The 24,444-nt window shown below is 38.3% G+C and overlaps 1 protein-coding gene across 4 annotated transcripts; it reads left to right on the forward strand.

The window, feature by feature from the left end:
- The first annotated feature begins 120 nt into the window (after positions 1 to 120).
- On the forward strand, positions 121 to 24,444 carry RNF170 (ring finger protein 170). Of its 4 annotated transcripts, none has more exons than XM_075725913.1 (8): positions 121 to 157; positions 2,257 to 2,314; positions 9,320 to 9,463; positions 14,279 to 14,354; positions 15,746 to 15,857; positions 16,909 to 16,982; positions 18,972 to 19,076; positions 20,788 to 24,444. In XM_075725913.1, the coding sequence occupies exons 3-8, from the start codon at positions 9,327 to 9,329 to the stop codon at positions 21,055 to 21,057; spliced, it is 774 nt and encodes a 257-aa protein (XP_075582028.1). In that variant the 5' UTR covers positions 121 to 157; positions 2,257 to 2,314; positions 9,320 to 9,326; the 3' UTR covers positions 21,058 to 24,444. The 4 variants fall into 4 exon arrangements, with proteins under 4 accessions (XP_075582028.1, XP_075582029.1, XP_009481856.1 ...); XM_075725914.1 differs by having other exon boundaries at positions 15,749 to 15,857; XM_009483581.2 differs by lacking the exons at positions 121 to 157; positions 2,257 to 2,314 and adding an exon at positions 8,784 to 8,822.

Genomic DNA, 24,444 nt, shown 5'->3' on the forward strand with positions numbered 1-24,444 from the left:
GACACGTCAGAGCGACCGGACGGGAACCGCCCGCCCGCGCCTGCGCCCTGCCGCCGCCGTCCGCGCGGGGGCGGAGGCGACGCGAGGCGACGCCGCGACGCCGGCGGGGGGGCGGGGCCGCGGCCGGTGGCGAGCGTCGCGCGCGCCGGGAGCTGAGGTACCGCCGCGCCCCCTCCCCCCCCCCCCGCGGCGCCGAGGGGAAGGGGCGGGGGCGGGGCTCCGGACGGGCGGCCCGGCGGGGCTGGGGCTGCCGGGCCCCGGGGGCGAGAGCGGCTCTGCGGGCCTCCGCCGCCTCCCTCGCCTCTCTTCCGGCCCGGCCTGGTCCGGCCCGGTCTGGCGTGGCGGTGTTGAACCCCGCCGCCGAGGTGGCAGCGAGCGGGGGCCGGCGCTGCGGCGAGGCGCGGCCCGCTGCAGGCCGCGGAGGCCCTTGCACCCCGCCGGGGCGGCCCGCAGCCCTCCGCGGGGCTGCCCCCTTCCCCCGGCGCCCTGTCGCCGCGCAGGCCGGTGGGAGCTGGTTGGGGCGGGGGGGGGTGGTGTCTCTGGCAGGGCCGGGGGGGCCCTGCAGGGGCCTGCAGCAGCACCCCGAGCTCCGGCCGCCCCCGGATTGGGGAGCGTGGGCGTGCGCTGCACCCGCAGGCGTTCTCTTGCGAGTAAGTAATAGTGCTTGGCTGGGGGAAGGAGCTGCCTCTTCAAGTTTTTCTTCTCCTTTTGGAGTAGAAAACGGCATTCCCTTCCTCTGAACAAAACTCTGTTGTAGTAAAAACTAACTGACGCAAAATAAAAGTTACTTAGCATTAGCTGCGGGTAATTCAATCAATTTTTACTCTCCAAGACAAGGAGTGTGTTTCGTGGCCAGAGTGGCTCTGCCTTCTTACTTCCCCAGCCAGAGTAGCTCTCCATCATGCTGCAGAGGGATTGCCTGAAGAGTTCAAGAAACTCCTTCTCGTAGTCAGTTGAGTTTTGGCCCACCCAAAGTTTGTAGCAAGAACGTTGGGCGTCATGATAAGCTGTACAGTTCCATATAACTTAGCAAGTGGCCTGACCTGCGACAACATGCAGTAGCAAGCACAGTGCACCGATAACAGCTGAGGGTTGGATAAACCAAAAGAGAAAGGGTTGCAGACCTAGTAACTATCACTTTGTTCCTATTTTCTCACAGTTCTTCAATTAAATAAGTTAGTAGCATGGACAAAATCTTGAGCATTGATTTATGTCAGCCTGTTTTGAATTAAAGTGTATTGTAAAAGTTATGAAAACTCTCAGGTTTTCCCAGTAAACTACCTTCTCATTGATCTCATTGTATAACCTGCTGGTTTGACTTTTAAGTTACGAATTCGATCTCTCTTCATTTAAAGGTAGCTTTCACGTTCAGAAATAAGTTAAAAAGTCTTAGAAAGCTACGTATGCCGCGCAACTATAACTTTCCATTCCAGGTTTTAATATGTACTTTAAGCTATATGCTCGGTGCTTTTGACAAACAATGCTTTCACAGGTATATTTCAGCGTTTAAGTTTTTCTGCCACATCTTCCTTTATGTACCCATTTCTCACTCTGCTTTACCTTGGTGTCATGACATGTAGCTTATGTTTTATATTTTGTTGATGCAAACAAATACAGTAATGCTTTTTGTCTTGCTGTCTATTTTAGATGTGCGGTTGCGTATGGAAGTATTGCTTTCTACAATAAAGAATTCTGAGGTGCTTTTCGTAGAAGAGATTTAAAGCCTTTTCATCCTTAGCTGAAGTATTACCATATTTCAGTAAACATTATTATAATTAAGTGACATTATTTCCTTTCTCTTACTGTCTGATCAGAAAAGTCAGATTTCCAAACTGAAGGCATTGGCAGGCTCGCCTTCATGTTCCTATCTGTTTATGAATTCAGTTCCACCCTCTTGTTTTTTTTCAGAACTCTATACCTTTCAGTATGTTTTAGCCTTATAAAGCAGTGGAAGACGTTGTTGGGGATTGTTTTACACATGTCATGCGTCATCCAGACAGATATTCCAAATAGTAATGCTGTACAGACCATTGAATTTGTCTTTTCGCTTCAAGCTATCAGCATAGTTTCAGGCTCATGAGAAAAATTATTGGAGGCTTTTTGTTTTCCCAGTAGAATGGTGTATTGGGATTATTTTCCCTTACGGAATTGCATCTGGAGTTTGCATCTGTAGTATTTTTAACTTGCAAAACATGATTGCACCAGCAAAAGTAGAATACCTACTTTCGTTTTGGTTTTTTTTTTTTTCCTCTTTAGGAAAAAATGTGCCTCAGAGACTACTGACCTCAGACCTTGCAGAGACCTGCTTTACCAGGCAAGTGCCTCAGTTGGTCAGCTCTTAAATTATGTTGAACAAAATTATTTGCCTACTGAAATTGCCCTCTCCCCTATTTTGGTGAGACTCTTTGGGCCTTTTCCTTTCTTCTTTGCAAAGAGTGTGCATGCACATAAGTGTAGTCAGCATAGTCCTGAAAGCAAAGGTGGTTTATGGTGAAGACATAACTGAATATGATACAGCTGAGTTTGGCTAATAATTGGCTATAATTTTGCTGTACCAGCTGAGCTGATTTGTGACTCCAAAGTTGCTGCTAACTCATAATAATGCTGTATTAACAGACTGCATGAAATCCCCGTTAAGGTATTCCCAAGTCAGTTTCAATAACCTTCCCACAGAATGTATCTTGTCAATTTGTATGTTGCTATTTTTGATTTTTTTTTTTTTAATTTCTCTTGGTAAATGTGCCCTTTGGGTGGTCTCCTCCTGATTTTTAAAACTTATGGAGATACTTAATACTAGAGATTATTGTGTGTGCTTTATTCAAATAAGACTATGCTCACAAAAATGAAAAGCTAATTAATCCTTTTTCCTCAAAACACTTTTTCTGAGTACGACATCCGTCATTTCCCTTGTTTCTGTTTTATGATGTTACATATGTCTACACCACTATTTCAAAGTCCAACTTTAGTACACTAAAGTACCTAGATAAAATGTATCAGCTCAGGATTTAGCTGATTCAGGATTTAGGCTAGAAAACTCATGCTAGAGTCTTCAGTGCTGTTTACACATTTACTGTTCATCATGCATGCTTAGTGCCTGCTGTTGTTAACACTTTCTGAAGGCAGTCTAGGCACACCTTTGAGCTCTTCATGAAGAAGAGTAAAAATAACTGTAGGATCCAGTTTGCTGGGCCAAGTCCATTCACAAAGTCCAATTCTTGACCACAGACAATGGCCACGACCTGCTGCTAGCCTGAAGTAGGAAGTAATTGGATAACTTCTGATAAGAGAGGTCTCAGTTATTGCCCCACATTTAAGAATTTGTCTTTATTTGGGGAATTTATATCTGTTTTTCTCTTAAATGAAAGAAAAACACTAAATTTGTGCCTTAGATATTTCAATATAAGCTAACGTGCATGCAGGGCGTGGGTTACAGAATAAATATGCTCCATTTTAGTACACTTAAATTCTTAAAAGTTGATTTCTGTTATCTAAAACAGGTCAATCTTATTAGAAACCTGTTGATACAAATGAAACCTTTTTTTTTCTGTTCCTTTTACCATGGAAGAAAATTTTGAGGAGCTAAAGCCTTTTTGGTCTTAAAAAAATGTTGACTCATAGTATTTTACTAGTTGGACAGGAGTTAGCTTATCTCAGAAAACACCCGATCTCTACAAAGCAAGCAGCATTTTTAAGGAAGGGGGGTAAGGCTTCTGCTAATAAACAACAGCAGGCAAAAGGTATTACAGGTTCTGACTTGCACCCTGGCCCACCACCAATGTCTTTGTTTCGTATTTTTTTCCAAGCACTGAGGGTGGTTGTCAGTACTGCATCAAGAAGAAAATATGCAATATAAAAATGAAGCTTTCAAAAAAAGAACCCACAAACCCTGTTGTTCCCATCCAGTTCACTCCCAGCCCATCACTGAAAGGACACGTTGCTTCCCAACATATCTTTCAGACGTTGAGCAAATTGTACCATGGTCTCAATAAAATGTTGCTCTTGGTTACTAATTTGTATCTTACAGCAGTATTGCTTGCACGTTATCTCATTGTTTACTTCTCAGATGTGAAGAGAGCCTCTTTCTTCTTTTTCAATATGCTTGTATATTCCTTTGGTAGCAGGTCCTAAAAATCTCTTGTGTTTTTGAGAGTATATTAGCATGTTGTATGTACTTCCCTGATAAACTTGGAAAGGTTCAAATCCTTCAGAAAACTATGGGGATATTCTGACTTTGGATAGCTGGCAACAAGTGTTTAATATATCATGGCAAACACTGGATCATTTTTCATTTCTTTATGAATCATGGCGTGGGGTATTGTTCTAGCTGTGCTGTATGTCAAACATTGAAAGTCTTCATAACACTTTTCAAGTCTGAAAAATGAAGAAATATTACATCCACAGTAGTGTATGTCCTCATGCCCTCACATTTCAATGTGATCTGTATGAGATTCCAAGAATAAAAGACAGTGTAATTGCAGTATTGCTCATTATGGTTCTCCTTTTTTTGCATAAACCTGCATGCATTGTTCGTACTTAACCACAGAGGGTGAAACGTAACTTTTAAGGCCTGCAGATTCTATTTGAAATGTAAGTAAATTAGTGTTGCTTTCTGTCAGTGATCACTCTCACAAAAACTAAGAGTAAACAAGGTAATTTTGTGTTCAGATGGATAGTCCGTGACAGTTTTTACAAACAAAACTGTGATTTTACGAATGATGATGCCATTCCTTTCTATTGCCAAGCATTGTGTGGACAGTTCAGTCTGAGGTTGTTTACATTCTGTAGCTGTCAAGAATCCTAATGCAGATAAACCTGATCCCAGTCTAAGTACTCTGCTACAAAGTCCAGCTGCAACTTAGCTAGCCCAAGTAGAACAGACGAGTAACTCCTTGTCTTTTTTCCCCTCACTGGACAATTGTATTGGTTTACTTCAAGCAAGTGCCAGTAGTTTGAAGATGAGATGAAATTAAACTGGAAATTACGTTTTGGGATCTTTTATTGTCGCTTTTAATGTAGGAAAAAGGGCCAGCATTTTTGTTGGATTTTTAAACTTTGTAACTCATGCTTTAAACATTCTGAAGTTGATTGTATAAATTCCAATTTTGATGTGAGGATTGTTACGTGTGGTTTGGTTTTCATCCCCTAATTGGAACACAGGGTGGAATGCTATCCTTGTTAAATGGCTAAAAAGAGAAAAAATCCTAAGTATAACCAAAAAAAAATTCTCCAAATTTAATCTATTTTCAATTACTGCCTTTTTTTCCCTGAAGTCATTCTATCAATTTGGTACTTTTCTCAGAGAGCTAGTGTAGACAGGAGTTAATTTCTTGTATAAAAGAATAGGGGCGCAGCATTAAAAAAAATTCAAACCTTCTTTGTAATTATAAAAAGAAACAAAAAGGAGCATAAGTCTACAGAGAAGAAAGAACAGCTTTAAAATTAATGTCTGAAAAGCATGTGGTGTAGAACGCTGATCTGAAAGGGATTATATGATGAAAAGGTTGATGAAATACTGTTATTTTTGCGTAACCAGACAAAAGGAATGGATCAACATAAAAAGGTGGAATTTGGTACAAATGACATCAAGTTGCTATTAAATGACATCAAATTATTGCTGGTTGTTATTTTAGGAAAGATTAGATGTCTGTGATAAAGTCTGGTTCTAAAAGTCTTTTCTGACGTGCGCTTAGTCCTTGTCAATGCTGGTTGTCTCTGAGGACTGAAGGTCTTCATTACATCATTTAAGAATTAAGTCTCCTATATAGCCTGCTTATTAATTGTACCAACTGAAAGAGCACCACTGCTAAACGCATGCACTGGGAGGCAAAATTCCTTAGCAGCTATTTTAGGACTGTTAGCTAGTCTATTACGCAGTCAAACTACTGCAGATGTGTTCACTAGCTGTTGTGGTTGCACCTGAGGAAACATGAACTGCAAGCTTGCAGTGCCAGGTATTTTGTTTGAAAATGTTCAAAACAGACTTGAGACCAGAAAATTCCTTCCTCCTTCAATCAGACAATTTTCAAATGGTGTATTTTAGCAGTGTTCTCCTTGTAGCCATTGCTTCTTTTACATGCTAACCCAGAGATAAGAGTAGGAGGAGATTGTTACTGTCTCTACTGAGTCTTGAATGAGTATTCTGGGAAAGTATGTATTGATTTTTTGAAGTGAAACCCTTCTGTTTGTACTTCCTAGTTGACACAATTCATGTCAGCCCTCCTGTGCAGTGGTCTGATTCGGAAAAAGTGCTAGAGGTAATGAGGGGAATATGCTCAGCACTTGTTGGCTGTCCAAAAGCAGCAAGTAACGTGAATGTGAGCCTTATGCATCAGTAGCCTGTCCTCTAGAATTTAGTAATAGAAGCAGCTGGGAGAGAGGCTGAGGCAGAGATTCCCCTCCCCCCTCTACATGTCTTGGCAGTATTGATACATAAATGAAGACAAAGTGTTTGAAGGAGTGGCATTTTATGTGGCCAGAAAGAGTGTGCAGGAATTTCTTTTGGACACTTAAGTTTGTGTGAAAGTGGTTTTTGGGAAAGTCAGATGTGGCAAGTGAAGGGTGAAATAGATACAAGTAACTGGCATTATGTGTGGGAAGGAAGAGAAGGTGAGGATCTGTGTATTTCTTATTCATATTCTGCTGCTAACCTTGGCACCACAGTTTGGTATTTCAAGAAGAGTGCATGAGCAGAAATGGAAGGCAAGTGGATGTAGTGAGTGCTGTTAATGGTAGGCAGATAAGGATTAAGAGTGGTGTTGCAAGGAACATGCAGAGAGGGAGAGCAAGCTCTGGAGTGGATGTCTTGAAGGCTGTTCAGGGAAACTGAGTTAACTTTGTGTGATACTGACAATTCATGTGTTGGTTTCAGAGCACACCAAGCAAGCAGTGACACAGAAAGCCTTTCAGGTGTCAGTGTGAGAAATACTTGCCTTCCAAAGTTGCAGTTAAAGCATCTCTATGTCTCTGCCACGGTGTGTATTTCTGAGAAGAAGTGCGTAACACTTAATGGGATGTAGTTGTCATTAGCATGTTGGTCTAGTCTAACAGAGCTGATGCAGGACAACAGAGCAATCATCACATACCAGTTCCTTGCCATTTACTTCTGGTTGTGTACTAAGTCATCAACCCAGAAATGACTGTATGACACAGTAAAAAATTAGTGGACTGATGATGGTTCTTAAGGAGAGAAAACGTAGGAGCTGAAGATATAAGCAGGCTGCCTGAGACACAGTTGTGGAAAATGTGTGTTCCAGAATGATGTATTGTAAGAGAGAGAAGCTTCTTCAGGATTGGATATGTAAAGAAATAAAGTATACGGTGTTGAGCTGGGGACACATCACAGCACACCTACCAGTCTAGATCCTCAGCACCAAAGAACTGCTGCTCAGAGAACTTCCACAATACCTTAGCCTCATGGCTTTAACTATAGCAATACAATTGTGTAACTAGCTACAGAGAGGAATGCTATAGGTCCTTGTGTAGGCTCTTGTTCCTATGTAAGACCTTTCCACAAAGATCTGGTCTTTTATTCATTAGTATATATGAAACCTGTATCAATATTGACCTACTTTAAACATGGCTCTTGATGAGTCACTGGTGTTCCAGCTTTGGGAAAAGTTGCTCTTTCCAAATATTAATCAACATTTCAGTAGTTAGACTATGACACAGTTGCTTGTGGAAAACTGTAATTAGCAAAAATTATGACTATAGTTACAGAAATAATACTCTTAATTCAGGTTGGGACACTTAGGATAACTTAATTCATTGTTTCTCTTCATATATGCTTCATTATTTCATTTTGTTTTTCACATTGGAAGCCCAAAAATACAACAATTGAAGGAATCTACCCTTTGTTCTGCATGAGTTTTCTCTGCTCTTATGGTACTTAATTGTACCACTTACCCTTTCTTACAATAATGTTAGAATATACCAGCTTCGCTCACATTGCTGCTATGGAGGGCGGCTCTCGCAAATGTAAGGAAGCTCAGAAAAACCTCCACAACTCATGCAAGAAAAGATCTGGATGGTGAGAGTAGCTATCTTACGGAAAAGATGACACTTCTCTACTAGCAGTAGACTGGCATGTTGAAATCTTGCCAGGGTAGTCATTACAGGTATGCACTAAAATCCCAATGACTTGTATTCCATTTCAGTTTTGTAATTGATTCAGGGCCAGGCAGTGTTTGGTGATGTTTGCTAGACAGCAAGGTTCCAATTAAAACATGACACATGAGCTGTGAAGTAGAGGGAAACACTGAGGAAAGCTTGCAAGCTTAAGGCACACACACTGGACTAGGAAGTAAAGTAAATGATACCAGTTTTACCTGACCACATAAACTGATGCTGAGATTCTATGTCAGCTCTGTATGAAAAATACTTTAATCATGTATGGACACAGCTTTGGTATGACTTTTTTGGTCATTTGCCAGAGTTAGCTTTGTTCCCCTGGTTTCATAATACTCACAGCTGTAGTTCATTTCACTTCCTGATTACAACAGGAGTGATTTAGCAGTATGTTGGAAACTATTTTATTTTACTTGTCTCCAGCTGTAGGTTAATGCTGTAGGGTAATAAATGTTAGCATTGGCAAGTCATTCTGATTGTTGTGTATGTGCAATGAATATAAAACAAACAGGTCTAACTGGGGAAGCCTGATAGTACTCTCTTTCTTTCAAGTTTTCCCCATGTTTCCAGCTAAAGGATGGTAATGCATAGAAAAGACAGATAAAATATAAGTGTATCCAGTGATTCCTGTGTATCCAAATGGGCATTTAACACCCTAAAAACAGCTAAACGCAAGATGTCCTTGCTTCTTTCTTCACGTAAGTGGTGAAAATTAGGTTTCTAAAAATTACGTTGTCTCAGCCTAGCAGCAATGATGTGTTGTGTAATAGCTAAAATTCTTGATAATGCAGAGTCATTATGCTTTTTATAAATGAACTGTCCTTAGAATATGTCTAATTCAGTAATGACCTATTCCTAGGCAAGTTATCTGGTAAAGAATCTGACTGATTTTAAAAAAAAAAAAAATCATTAAATCACAACACAGTCATTTAAGACTTGTTTGCTACTGCGCAAGACAAACATTTTGCAGTCCTCTGCAGCAAGCTCAGTGTTTGGTACAAATGCATCTGTTCCTTCTTCTTTTACCATTTTTCCCCCAGCGATGACTAATCTGTTGCTTCAGCAATTTATTGTGTGTATAAGTAGATATGTATACATACTATTTGTAACTATGTTTAAAATGTATGTGTGCGCATGTATGTTTTAATATATATATATATGTATGTATATGTATATATTTCTTTTTACATTTTAGAGCTGTGATGGCCAGTCACCAAGCAGAAGTTCAGAGTTTGAAGCTAGATAATGATTCAGTTATAGAAGGAATAAGTGACCAGGTACTGGTGGCAGTTGTGCTCAGTTTCACTTTCATTGCTGCTCTGGTATATACGCTTTTAAGGTGAGACTATGTTGACAGGAATTAATCTACATACCTGCATTTGTAAAATTCTAACTTTCTCAAAAATTTTTGCATTGGTATACAAAACAACTGTGATTTTGTGACATTAAGGAAATAGTTGTTTGATCACTTACTCTGTTTAACTAATTGCTTGGCAGAGTGTCATAATTAAATTCACAGAATGAGATTATGAATTTCTCAAAAGTGAAGTTTAACTCTTCCTTATCTTCAGATGATCAAACGGAATAATGTTCATCATTCCTTAAGACTGAAAATGGCTGAATTCACAGGCTATATGGCTGATTTGTTATATTTGGTTACAAAGTACAGATTGGTCAATAGCAACTCCACAATTAAGACTGGATATAATCCTCCAATGTATGTTCTAGTTGCAGTCTCCTTCAAAAAAAAAAAAAACCAAACCTGAATAAATTGACTGATTTTTTTTTTTTTTAATAAATTAATATGCTGGCAAACAATGGACTTTAATATGCTTTCTATAAAGCAAAATGTTAAGTTCAGAATTCAGTAACTTTAATGGTCAAGTAATCAAAGCTTATTTTTCATTTCAGAGTTTTTCCTTGCAACCTGACAAATAGCCTATGTGTTTTGGGAAAATAAGTCTGAGCTTCAGATTGGCTGGTTTTTTTTATGGATGTCTGTAGACTTCTGAACAGAGAAGAGTTTCAACAACTAAGAGAACTCCATTTTAGTGACACATTGGCATTATGGAATTTACTGAGGAGGATCTGTCCATATGAGAAGTATTAGCGGGGTAGGAGTTATTTGAGAGCAAGCTACAAAAGAAACCAGAAGTGGGAAAGCTTGGTTGGACTGCAAGGCAGTGCTGCTGTTCAGGACCAGGAGGTAGCAAAGGCACCTAAGAGAAACACTTCACCTTGCTTTTCTTTCCAAGGCTGTTTCAGTTATTCAGATGGCTTCAGGAGTGCCTCTTTTCCCTCTGCTCTCTTACTTTTTCTCTACTCCTTATATTGACATTTTTAGCACTTGTGACTTGAATTTTGAGTGTTTAGTTTAAAAGTAAACATTTTATTTTTTAACTTTATAAAGGAAAGTAAGTTAGGAACATGAAAAAAAGTGAGTGGAACAAGGGTCAGCAGTGGGCAAGAGTAGCGGGAGTTCACTCAGGATTGGCATTCAGGGAGATGATACATTGATGATGGTTACTTGGGGAAGGAGAAGAGGGCTAGTTTCTAACTACATCTGCAGTGTAAAGATCTAAGTAAAAAGTTTTGTCTGTGGATCCTGTTACATGCCCTGATGGTTTATTTTCTGAAGGGGCAAAACCAAACTGAAACACAAAGCTTCCATACTTTGGAAATCTTGAAGCTTGTTTACTTGTGTATTGCATGACGGACTCCTGAAATCATGCTCTTATATCAACATGCTCTTAGCTTTCTGCTGTGCCTTCTGGTACCTTCTAAAATTGTCTGTATTCAGTAGCATTTTTCCTCTACATCCTTTGTATTTTCTCCATCAAAATCTGGACAGTATGGTAGAAAATCTGTACAGTGCAAAAAGCATGGTAATTCTTATTTATTTAGGACTGAAGGGGAGTGGGAGAGAAGAGGAGTATTTTCTTTTTCTTCTCTAGTTACCTTAGGCAATACAGTGATCTGTGTGTTCCTTATACTGTGTCCATTACCTCAGTCTCTTTGCTGCCCATACTTCTGTGAACAACATCTGAAATGCTTAAGTTGGGTAGGAACAAGTCCTGGGTAAGAATACATGAAACAGACCTTAGGGTAATGAATAAGGTTCCAGGTACTAAATAAAAAGGGAAAGTAGGCAGCAAGGAGCGTATGTTGCAGTAGATTTTAGGGGGCAAATGTGGAATATGGAAAGAACTGTTAAGGAATATGGTTGCTGTACTTGTTTCCAGCAGGGTGAACTCGGTGAAGCATCACATCAGGGCATGAGCTGAAGGTCTCTGTGCTTTTGGCAGAGAAACTTATTAGCAGTTATTAACATATACACCAAGTTGCAGATGTTTAGTTCAGTCACTGTAAGATACTTTTGCAAAGCCCATATGTCTTTGAGTTACAAATTTTGATAAAATGCAGCCAGATTTTTTCCATCATCTTTTAAACCTGTGAGTAGGTTGTCACATTACAAATGAGACTGTGAAAATTTAGTTTATCAGACAAATTAAAGGGAGTTTGACCCTCCAGTGTTTTGTATCAGAGATTCTCTACTTGTCCCAGATGACTGACTGAACCCATGTTTCTGAATCTGCAAGTTTAGATCTTTTTCTCTCATTTTTCTATCCCATCATATGTTTTATAAGATCAAGTTAGTATTTTCCACAGAAGTGAGATCTTAATCCTTGGAAAGTAACAGTGGCCATCATTGTGCAGTGATAGACCAGTCCCCATAAGTACTGTCCCTCACTTTCCCTGTGTAAGACTACACACTGAATGAGTAGGCAGCCTTCCTCCTTCTGGTAATGATAGTTTGGTGGGGCCCTTTGTGATACATAGTACAATCTTTGCACTTTGCATAGTACAATCTTTGCACTTGAGGACTTTTTTTCTCAAGTTATGGAGTGCTAACACTCAGAAATGGGGAGCTTAAAAGGCTTCGCATCTACCTTTATTTCTTTCTGACTTGTGTTTAATAATGCCTTTAATTACATAGCATCATACTGGTTTTCATTTATTTCATTCATTTTCTCATGCTAATTGCATGACAGAAGTTATGAATTGGATATGTCTTGAGCTCTGCCTGTCCCCTCCTGGACATTGTGCAGTGTTCTGCTACCTCAGCATCTTATGCGTAAGTGACAGGTGTTGTACACAGTGTACCTGTACAGCTCTACAAATACTCTCACATATTCAACATAGTATGTGATACCAGAATGAAGTCATATACATGAAGTATTTGTACAAGCATGACAGGTGAATATTGTCCAGGTAACTTTACCATGTCTACTTTTTTAATTTGAGCACTCAAGATTCTTCTTTGCGTAGTATAGCTTTTCACTGGATAACACTTTAGCAGCAAATTTGCAATTAGTTGTTCATGAAGGAGTCAGAATAAACTGGCTTATAATTCACACCTTCCGCTTGTGTGTGATTTGAATCGTATTTCAATATATATCAAAGTTCTGGCAAACTGAAGGTGCAAAATATGCTCATTTGTAGCATCTAAACAGGAAAATACGTTTATACATCTAACATGTATGACAGACAACATCCACAAAATCTGACTCATGGAGACCCAGGGTGTGCAAGAAGGGTTTTGACGTAAGCTTCCCATCATATAAGTTTCATATATGTCACCCACATTAGTGTTAAATAAATTTACTTTTTATAGATAACTGTGTAATTATTAGTATGAAAAGTATGGGGTTTGTCTGTTCCTCTTTGAAGTAAGAATGAAGGAGACAAAATGTTAAATATAGCAGTAATGCAGTGTTATTGCCCACATCAAATGAAGGAAAATACTGCAGAAGCTCCTAGAGCCATTGAGGAAATTATGTAAATAGAACTGCCACCAGAAAATGTCCTAAAAATTCAGCCAGCCCAGACGTCAGCTCTGACAGAGGATCAGCTTGCCTAGATCATCCCTGGAAGCAGTGCAACCTGTTTTTTGGTTTAACTTTTAGTCAAAGATAGATCACAATACCCTGAGGTAACCTTTTCTGATTTTTGTACACTTAGTGGTTAGAAATGTTTTTCCACCAACCTGAGATAACTATGGGCAATAATTGCTTGTATTTATAGAATGAAAGCTTTATCCTGTCCCCTTTTCTCTCCATGAGCAGTCTTCTATATGAACTGACATTTCTTCACTCTTTCTCTAATGTTTAAAAAAATGTGGGCAGTAGTTCTTTATTTTCTTCTGAACTTCCTCCAACATCTCTACGTGTTTTTATGCATTTAGCCCAAAATGGAAAACAGAATCCAGCTGAGACCTCAACATTGCTGAGCAGAATGTATCACCAGTGAAATCTGTATGAATAAATAAAGCATAAAAATTCACAGTTTTGAATATGATGCTGTTGACTCATATTTATTGTAACTGAACACCTCTTAACGTTGTCAGCATCATTTTTAATTCCAGTTCTGTTCCCATTGTGCTTTTGAATTTCAAACTCGTAATATATTCAGCCTCCTTTCTTCAGTGAGTTCCTTCCCTACGATTCCCCTTGGCATCTCTAACCTGTAGTTTTCTTGCCCATAGAGTCTTTATTTTTAACGAGTGATTTAAAAAGAGTGATTTCTTTTTATATCCAGTCTGCTGATAGTTACATAAATTCAACATTCTAAATCTAAGAGTTTGCCTACCCCTTCTTATGTAAATGTTATGTCTTAATCTTTCATGTAGGAGATGAAATTGAAATAATTAGGATTTTTCGACTCTGTAACTTAGGTAGTGAGTGAAAAAAAATGAAATTTACAAGTAGACCAACAAAACAAAAACTAGCAGTGGAGACAGAAATTAAAAATATTACTGCATGATGAATATAAAAGCTTTCAAGCAACTTGATTTTTTGCAGGTTAATGGCTTCATTAAGTTTCAGATTAAAATCTGGTTTTAACGTGATTTAATGATTATAGAGTCTCTGTGAAGAATCTTGCTGCTGTACAGCTTTAAATGTCCAGAGTAACTAGGATCTAGAATAATGTCCTGTTTCCTTAATTATTTGTGTACTTCCTTTAAAATCCTTTATAGCAGGAAAGAAGGATTTTTTTCTCTTTGTTCAGGTTTCTTTTTTTTTTTTCAGTCAGTTATTTTTCAGTGCTGGGTCACGGTGTTCAGTTTTCTTATTGCTTATATTTCCTTTCACAGAAATGAACATCAGAACATACACCCAGAAAATCAAGAGCTAGTGCGAGCTCTTCGTCAGCAGCTTCAAACTGAGCAGGTGCTGTGCTAAGTGTTGGCATCATTCAACTATCTGGTTTGGGGTAGTGTAGACTTCTCCGGGGTTCTGGAAGAAGCTGGTCTTGAAAGTTATAGAAGCTTACTTACTGTACAGAGGCATCCTTGAAATTTATCAAGTAATGAGATAACATAGGCTTTTTTTATGGATATGTTAAGTAATTAAAATTAAATACTTGGCTGGTTCTTTTTTCAAACAAGTTTTTGCCACAAGGTGGAGTATGTTAGATTATGTTGTGTGCTTCCTGCAATATTCTGGGAACTTAGTGGTAAAGGAAAGGAAATCTGGAGTACAGCTTGCTGCCAAAGGACAGGGGTTAGATGTTTAGACTGATAAACTGTGTGTAGCAGAACAATGGCACAGTAACATGAGCAACAAAGATTGACAGAGAGAAACTCTTTACCAAAGCCTTTAGTGACAGGACAAGGGGCAATGGTTTTAAAAGTGAAAGAGGTTAGGTTTAGTTGGGACATAAGGAAGACATTTTTTATGATGAGGGTGGTGAGACACTGGGACAGATTGCCCAGAGAAGTTGTGGATGCCCCATTCCTGGAAGAGTTCAAGGTCAGGCTGGACAGGGCTTTGAACAACCTGATCTAGTGACAGATGTCCCTGCCTATGGTAGTGGTGTTGGACTACGTGATCTTTAAAAGTCCTTCCAACCCAAACCATTCTATGGTTCTATGGCTGCACCCAGTTCTGACATGTAGAGGAGAGGATGGGAGAGTCTAGGCCAGGTTACTGGAGATTGCCGAGTCCCAGCCCTAGAGTGAAAAGCCATACTTTTGGAGAGTATTGAGGAGAGTCTTTCATCGTAATACTTGAAATAATGACAGATTTTTACCTACAGTGCATATTTGTCTAGAAGACAAATATGGCAAAATGGAGAGAGAAAACATTTCATGGCAGTGACATACACAAGCTGATGTCTATGCTTGGGCCTGGGAACACTAAATACTGCAACTGGTATGCAATGCAGTTCAGTTACCCGGCTCTGGACAGAACTACTGAGAGTAATGAAGTAACAGTCTAGATCTGAGTAGTTATTCATGCTTCAGCATGTCTAACCTAACTTAATGTTAAGAACCCAGGAGGTTCTTTCTTCGCAGCCTTAACTGCATTGAAGCACATACTTATATAACACATGAAGGGAAAATAATGGGCTTGTCACAAGAAGAACTTGCTTAGTGGATCAGTCTTTGCATTTAAGTATGTTTGATTTTTAAATTTAAATGTATTTCTCTTTCACGTAGTTTTGCATTTGACTGTTTGACTTCTAGTAATTGAACACTGGATTTATTTATTTATTTTAAACTCATTAGACTTATATAAAAATAGTATCTCTAACACTTTGCATTTGTCTTCTGTTCCAGCAGGATGCTTCTACTGGTGATAGGCATCGCTTCTATACAGATATGTCCTGTCCAGTCTGTTTGCAACAGGCTACATTTCCTATAGAAACAAACTGTGGACATCTTTTCTGTGGTAAGCAAGAAAAATCCCAAGCCCCAAAGATAAAACCAGAACAGAAATACAAACTTTTGGCACTAGTACAGTCACCCTAATGCAAAGCTTTGTTTGATTTTAACTGCTTATCTTCCGGTCTGCATTAGAAATAATTTTTATATAAAATGTTGAGAAAATAAGTTTATGAATAAACAGCCATTCTGAGAGTGTGCTGCATTTTTTTCTATGCTATCAAGACTGAAATTGTGGTTAATTTAAAAATGTCAAGGACAGAGAGTATAATTTATTTCCAGTTAGTAAAAAGCTGAAGAGGCTGAAGAACACTTGGAAATGTACCATTTAAAAAACCTGCTTTAGAAAGAGTAAAAAATTCTGCTTGGTATTATCTCAGAATGTTGTGGGGTTTTTTTCTTGGAAATCCTGAAGAATTAAGACTAAGTTCGCAATGCTTAAACTGTTTGCCTTTTCTTTTTTGAGGCCCAGCCATTCAAATTTACATATAAACACCCTATGTAGCATTTTGCTTCCTCTCCTTCAGGTTCCCAGTAGGATTCTCTCACTGCATTCATCTAGTTTTACGGAGTATATAGTGCATACCATGCCTAGTCATTTAAAAGAAAAAATTTACAAATTTGGAAAACAGCTAAAGTACTCAGATTTTTATATATTCCTTCACCTGTTGAAACTCAAATAATAAAGCCAGGTTTTTAAGATGAATTTTACATCTGTTGACATTTTTGTGACTTCTAAATTTTCAACTGGTAAAATTTTTAATTATTTGCTTCTTCAGTTAATGATTAAGAAGTTTTCTGTCTTTTCAGGAAATAATACCTTAAAATTAATGATGCAGTTGAATATGTTCAGGATTTTTCTCATTAATAGCATTGAATTTGAACACATTGGTTCTTGGGATCTTCAGTGACTGCTGTATACAAAATTACACAAGAAAAGACAGATTTAACCTAACAGCTTATACACTTCTGTTGTTTTCCTTGATGTGTAACATACTCTGTCATGCAATGGGTGTTACAACTCAAAAATTTAAACATCTGTAACTTACATTCATCAGGTTCCTGCATTATTGCCTACTGGAGGTATGGCTCATGGCTTGGTGCCATCCGTTGTCCAATCTGCAGACAAACGGTAATATTTTAAGTAATCATGGATGTGATAGTTTAGCTGTCTAGTATAGCCTACCAAAAAAGCACTTACATGTGAACTGCAATAGTGAGACTGACAGAAGAAGTCTGAGAAGCTGAAAGAATATGGATATGTGAGATGTGGTGGACATTAAGTTTGCTTGAATGGTGAGATGTGGTGGACAGTAAGTTTGTTTGAACTTTTTGCTTTGCCAAATGGCTCAATGCAGATTGTTCCTGCAACTCAAATTTAGGTGAACGGCACTGATAACTCAGCCATTTTTCTTTAAAGGAGTATATTAAAACAGAAAATTGTAAGATCTTAACTATGATTCTTCCATGCTTTCTGTTTGGGACATTATGTAACTTCTTTAGCAGAACTTGCATCTGAAAGACCTGGCTGATGTGGGAGACTGCCAGTAGGCAGTATACTACTGGTTTCTTAGAAGTACCTTCTCCCTTCTCTCCCTGCCAAAAAACCCTATCCATGTCAATTTCTTATTTTGTCCCTATTTTTAGTTTGTATGTATTATTAATTTGAGCTTTGTAGAGCAACCATTAACTTACTTCCTACGCAACTTACTTACATTGTCAGTTTGAAATATGTCCCTGCAACTCATTAACACTTAGGATCTCTGAGTCTTATAGTGCATGTTTTAACAAAAGTACATCTTTATTTTAACAGTGCGCAAACTACAGAGCTAGTAATTTCTGATGAATTATATAACATGCTTGACGCCCTTGCCAGTACATTCTGTCCGGCTTTGATTGTGTGTATCAGCAGGGCACATAACTGTAAGAAGACACAGGAAGGAAGGAAGGAAGAAAAAATACGTATGACTAGAGGAAGAATGAATAGGCTTAGAGTGTAGCCAGTGAGGAGAGAGACAAAAAAATAAAGGTGAGGAAGATGAAAAAGGGGAAAATAAGTTATTTTTTTAGTGTCTCTCCTTACATAGATATTCTTCTTCCTTCCTCTCAGTAACAGGTAAATTGGGTGGTACTGCTTGCATGGTTATGCATTCATTCTCACCCTGTGAAGTAAGAAAAGTGAGGTCTGATTTATAAATGAGGAATGGAAGTATGTACACCTGAACAACATGAGTAATACAGAAGGTTTGTGGCTAAGAGTTGAATGTTGATCTGCTCATGCCGTCATTTGCTAAATGTGACTGCTGCACAGATATAAGATACATATTTGCTGGCCAGGTACAGAGGGAGCTTTTGAAGATTGTAATAGTTTAAAGTGCTATGCATTTTCTTTTTCCCATTATAATCTGCATTTTATACCTGAACATCACTTCCAAATACAAGTGTTAAGTTTTCAGAAACTCCTGTAGAGAAAGAAAACATAAGATATATATGAATATGACCTCACATATTTTTCTATGTTCACATGACAGTTAACCCAAGAACACAGCAGAATTCTCTGTGCTTACAAAAAAGCTGAAGGTTAATATCTTCTTCTGTTAACTTATTATTATGTATTATTCAACTTGGTCTGACATGAGCATCCATATGGAAAAGTATGATTTTTGCTCCTTGTTTGCTGAAGTGTGAGACCATTCTAAAGATGGAAGAAGAATGGCGTCATTGGTTGCTCTATTTGATTTGCAGTTTAAGAAACAAAACTAGATTAATTTGGTAAATTAACTGAATTCTCTAAATCATCTGTCCCATTTGAGAAACATGAACCATTTAGGTGTTAAAAAAATTTCCTGCAAGCCTCTCTTAGAAGGAGGGTTCTTATGCTTGTTTTTAACAATCTTTTAGAAAATTAATAATCTGTAAAGAGTTGTAAGCAATGAATTTGTTAAAACTTAGCAGTAGTATCCATGTTAGTAGTTTTCATTTTGTTTTGCTACTAAATATTAAACTAACCCAAAATTTGTTCTATGTAGTTAACTGAAGATTACTGTTTTCATTTATAGCTCACAATGCCAGCACTTAAAAGACAGTTGCACATGTAACAAAATCTCCCTGCTGTGTCTAGGTAACATTGTTTTTACCACTCTTTGGTGAAGATCAGCAGGATGCAGCCCAAGTACTTCAAGATGTTAATGATTACAATCGGAGATTCTCAGGACAGCCCAGATCTGTAAGTTTTGGGTAAATTTGGGTGGAAGTCAGTGATTTTAGGGGAGATTAACAGCATTTTTTAAAATTTTTTTTTCCCCGGGATAGGACTTTTCTCTTCATGATGCTCATGATCCAAGTTTTCCTTAGGAGATTCATGTTTATATAGTTAGGGCAAACCTACGACCTTGAAAATATGTATTTGTAATTTGTGGAAATGTATGGAAATTTGCATTTTGTTATGAGTGAGAACTGTTAATAGGCCTTGAGTTCCCTATTCATGTGTTAAGCTCTCTTTTAGTTATGACTCATTAATTTGAAAGGATTAATAATTAGTAAAAATACTTAATGAAATACATGACATGCAAGGAAGAATATTCACTTGATTAGAAGAATCTGAATTTTTACTCTGTGCCTTTCTTCCTCAAGTTTCAAGCTATATGCTGTCTTGATTTTTTTACTTTCTGCCTAGATTATCTTACAGTCTTTATTCTGCTCTCTGAGTAAAGAAAACGCTTTTGGGGTTGTTTTTTTATGCATAGCTAAGAGAGATGGTTGAAGTTCTATGAACTTTAGAAAGTCAGCCTTGTGAGCCTGTCTTCTGTGTGCACATGCTGTTTTGCAAGGTGAAATGCACGTATGTGCATGCTAGTAACTTCCCTGCTTGTCTTCATCTGTTCATTGGATTTGGATATAGTAACAAAACATTAGCAAGAAAGATTTACAGTCCAAAGAGACAAGAAGAGGTGTGAGATGGGAAATTTTTTTTCATGTTCTAAACCACAAAACAGTTATGCTTGTGATCCAGAATAAATTGAACTACTTTTCAGGCTCCAGTGGACCTCTCTGAGCTCTGTGTCTAGTCCCCAGTAACCTGTCTGAGGTCATGCCAGAAGGCTGCATTAAAGCCCTAAACGGACTAGATAAATTGTCTTTGATTTGTGCATGGTATATTGCCTTAACCACATACAAAATTCCTTTCTAGAAAATTTTTTCAGCCTTGTCAATAACTCATTTTAATGTCATGGCTCTGTGTACAGTACAAAAGGAACCAGTATCAAAAAAATTTCATAGTTCACCCCTCCCTATGCCTCACAACAAAAACCTGAATATTTCTACTGAGCAGTCCCTCACTAAGATAATAGAATCATAGTAGAAAAATGAAAAGGAGCCAGGGATGGATTGATTTAAAGGTTCTTTAGTTTACTTTGGAGCTTGATCCACCCTTTGGAAACTTATGTGAATGACTGGTTATATGCCAGGGGAGGGGGTGTTGTGTTTCTGAAGAATTGCAACCTGTTCTACTTTACCTATTGTTTTTTTCTCACAATCCCTAATTGTCTTCCATTCTGATCAATATTTCACTCTAGTTAACCTGTTTGCTGTTTCCACTTTCTCAATCATCTGTTTTGCCTTAGTGGTCACTGCTTTTCCTCCTTAATAGATGCCAATGTATTTCGTAGTGAATTAAATGTATGTTTTATGGTATAGAATAACACAGTTTGACTGTTTCTTGAAAACATATATATTCTAAATGTGACTTTTTACCCAGCAAAACTAAATCGAGGAAGTCTTGTCTTACCCTTTTTTTTTTTTTTTTTTATTTAGTTCTTATAAACTAACAGATTCCAAAGCTGTAATGTAGTAATGGAAACTTAGTACTAAAAAAAGATCCATTTAGCATGGGCCTGTTGCTAAAGCAAAATGCTAACTTTTGGTTTCTTTCTTCATAGATTATGGAAAGAATTATGGATCTGCCCACTTTATTGCGGCACGCTTTCAGGGAGATGTTTTCTGTTGGGGGCCTCTTCTGGATGTTTCGCATCAGAATATTCCTCTGCTTGCTTGGAGCCTTGCTCTATCTGGCTTCACCTCTGGATTTTCTTCCTGAAGCCCTCTTTGGAATTCTGGGGTTCTTGGATGATTTCTTTGTCATTTTTCTTCTGCTGATATATATCTCTATCATGTACCGAGAAGTGGTAACACAGCGGCTGAATAGATGAAATGGATGAAAATGACCCAAATGCGGCAGAAGTTGTGGAATGTTTTAAAAAGAGAACTATAACACAAGTATGATATAGCAAGGCACCTGTGTACAGTTTCAGTAGCTACAATTTCATAGCTGGTCATCTTATACAAATATGAAGGGTTAGTATGTGGTGATGCTTAACTGGAATCTTTAATTTGTGTATTACATATGCTTCATAAAGATGAGGTTAGTTTTATAATGTATGAAACTACCTTCATCTACTTCCACCTGATGAACAACTGTATGTAATCAAAGCAGAAAACACCTTTTTTGGTGTGTGGTTTGTGAAAAAGGAGTTCTAGTAAAGGACTTCTAACAAAAAATCCGTTTGGGTAATCTAGACATGTCTAACAAAATTCAGAAATTCTTCACAGTACAGTTATCAGGGCTAAATTGTTTAATGTCTCCATGTTGTGGGCTAGAGTTTTTTAAAATAGAAGTAGCTTTGTGTGTCTCTGTGGAAGAAGAAACCCAAGGACCGCATTACAATTACCACCCTGCAGTTTGCTGTTGTCCACATGCTTCACAAAAACAAGGAGAACACCTCAGTATTGCTTGAACTGCACTATGTATGGTTGCATGCAGTTCGTACAATTTTATTTCTATATTTGGGAATATACACACAGTATTTGATCTATATAGAGAAACCAATATTATGCACGCCAGACTGGTTAGTGCTCTATTTTTAAATGGGAGCATGGTTTTTCTCTTCAGGCTTTTTTATTTGGTAGGTAGGTATCTTGGAAGCAGGGGTTTTATGCTGCTTTGGGTCAATGCAATGTATCTGAAGTGAGAGGTTGCATTAAAGCATTTAGCCAATGGAGAGAACCCTCAAATTTGAGATAGTGGTTGAAGAAGAGAAGTTAGAGCTGGATGTTTACACTACAGAACTTTACCTGAATGTACATTCTGCAATACAAGTATTAAATAACTTAGATATTGGGGCGTTTGATTTTCAGGTGGGGTTTTCTTGTTTGGTTGGTTGATTTGGACATGGGTAGAGGGGGTTCTGAATTACCTTGAAAAAGATCTGTGATAAGGGACCACAAAAAACTCCTGGAAATGTTTTCAAAAATATCAGGGTATTAATTATCCTTAAAGTTGATTTTTTTTTTTATGTTGAATTTGAATATAGGCTGTCATAGCTAGAGAAGTAATTTGAAAATATTTTCATTTTAAGAAATGAATGCTACTAGAAAGGCCAAGGATATTCTACTATGTACTTCTTAGCTAGAGGAATGATAATTGCCATTTTATTTTAACATCCTGAGTACTTGAAAGACAGTGATTAGACAGGTGATTCTTCGTGTGTTTACATATATGGGACAAGACTTACGATGAAAGGGACCGTTTCACAGCTTCTGTGTTCTGCCCATGCAGGCATCTTTCCACAGCTTCTAGCACCTAGGCATGTGCAGGTAGATGACAGAGCTGGCATCTGACGTGTCAGTGGTTGGGGTTGGAGATTGTTCTTCAGTGTCAGTGTTTTAAATGACATTAATTTAAAAGTAAATTCACTGGTTCTTCATTTGAAAATTTGCTTTTGAAAATCCAAAGACATTTCACAAGTGAACTGGAAAGCTACATTTTTCCTTGCTGTTTGTTAGAAATGGGCAAGAGGAGAAACAGGAAGTGAAACAAGGGTGGGAGGTGGAGAGCAAGACAGAAAATTACATTTTTGGAAGCAAAAGCTATTGGTTTTGGCAAACTAACTGTTCTTTAGCATCTTAGTTGAGCTTTTTCCTTTGTGTTGGCATCGCTAATGTATGGTGGTGGTTTAGTGGCTACTTCCATTAAAAGCCATTAAGGTATTACTGAATAAGCATGGGATATTCATAAACTGTTAGGTACATTTACAAAGCAAGATAGTAGTTTAAGATGTTAGGTAAGACAGGATTTTGCAGTTTGCTGTAAGCATTGTTTTCGATTTGTTTTTTTTTCCCCAAAAGATCCAGCTGAGAGCAAGGGGAAAAAAAAGTATTTTTAATTGAGTAGATTTAACATGCCCTTTTCTCCCGGAGTTTAACTTATGGGTCTGCTTAGAGAAGAGTGTGAACTGCTGCTCAGTTGTAGAACAACTGGAGTCTGTTCATAGAATCTGTTGATCTAGTACCTCCTCCATATGCTTGTCCTATGATTGTGTTTATGCTTTTTCCCATGACTCTGTAGATCTAGAGTGGTTAGAGATGTACATGAAGCTGCTTACTGATTTGTTTTCATTGAGCTCCCCAATTCCACATGCTACTGTGAAATTCATGCAGAAATATCCATCTAAAGGGCCTGCCCCTGAAGAACAGACCGTCTTGTGTACCTGAGATCATGTACAAGCCACATCTGAGTAGCTATATAAAGTTTACCTGTGTTCTGTTTCTTCCTTAACTACTTTTCTCCTAGCCAGAAAGCTTTCACTCAGAGGCTTCTGCTTACTTTTGAACATTGAGTACCATTGTAAGCTTAAATTCAACACATTAAATGCTTGACAGAATTAGGACCATCCTTCCTTTTCACCAATATGCATGCTTGCTTGTGGAGACTTTTTTTGGTCCTGCAAGCCACTGATGAACTGTATTACGACTTGCTTGGGCCTTTTTGTGAACAGCTGTAATCTGAAGATGCATCTGTCCTGCAGCATCTGCCTCCTGCTCCTTTACACAAATCTGAAGTAGCTTTAAGTTAGTTATCTTGAGTACTTAGCTTGAACTTAACTTAAGCTCAAGAGCTCTAGAGGTCCCAAGAACCTACAGATTAATACACGAGCATGTAGTGTTCCTGAACTGTGTGCTGCCAAGTTGTTCTGGCAGCAATGTTAAAGGTAGGTGCTAGAGCTGAGCACTGGCTTCAGAATGTGAAGGAAATACGTGAGGCTGTGTGGCGAGTGACTGCAAACGTCGCTGCGCTTTTGTCTCCTGGAATGGGGCAGCTGTGTCACTAAGGAGGGAAAAGAAAGGAAGGAAAATTTTAGCAGCAAAGAAGAGATAAAGGGAAAAAATACAGTTCTTAAAAGATTCTTACGGCTTCACCAAAAACTGTGTAAAATATTTGATTGTTCCAGCAATATTAACAAAGGGGAAAACTAAAGTTATACTTAATAGCTCTTACAGAATAACTTGTAGCATCTTAAGGCCTAATGATCATCCTTATGACAAGTGCTGTATAGAGCGATCTGTTTCTGTGTTGTTTGCGTCCCACACCATTGATGTCTATGAGGATGAGGCAGAATGGTGTGATTTGGGGATACAATTTTGCCATAGGTTTCATAGAACTGTAGCAGTGACCTGTGTGTTACCCTAGATTTTTAAGACAAAAGGATTTAAACCTACTTGTTGTTACTTTTAATGATAATAAATTGCTATTAAAGTAA

This window comes from Pelecanus crispus, chromosome Z (genome assembly GCF_030463565.1).
Source record: "Pelecanus crispus isolate bPelCri1 chromosome Z, bPelCri1.pri, whole genome shotgun sequence".
In the NCBI taxonomy this organism is placed as follows: domain Eukaryota; kingdom Metazoa; phylum Chordata; class Aves; order Pelecaniformes; family Pelecanidae; genus Pelecanus; species Pelecanus crispus.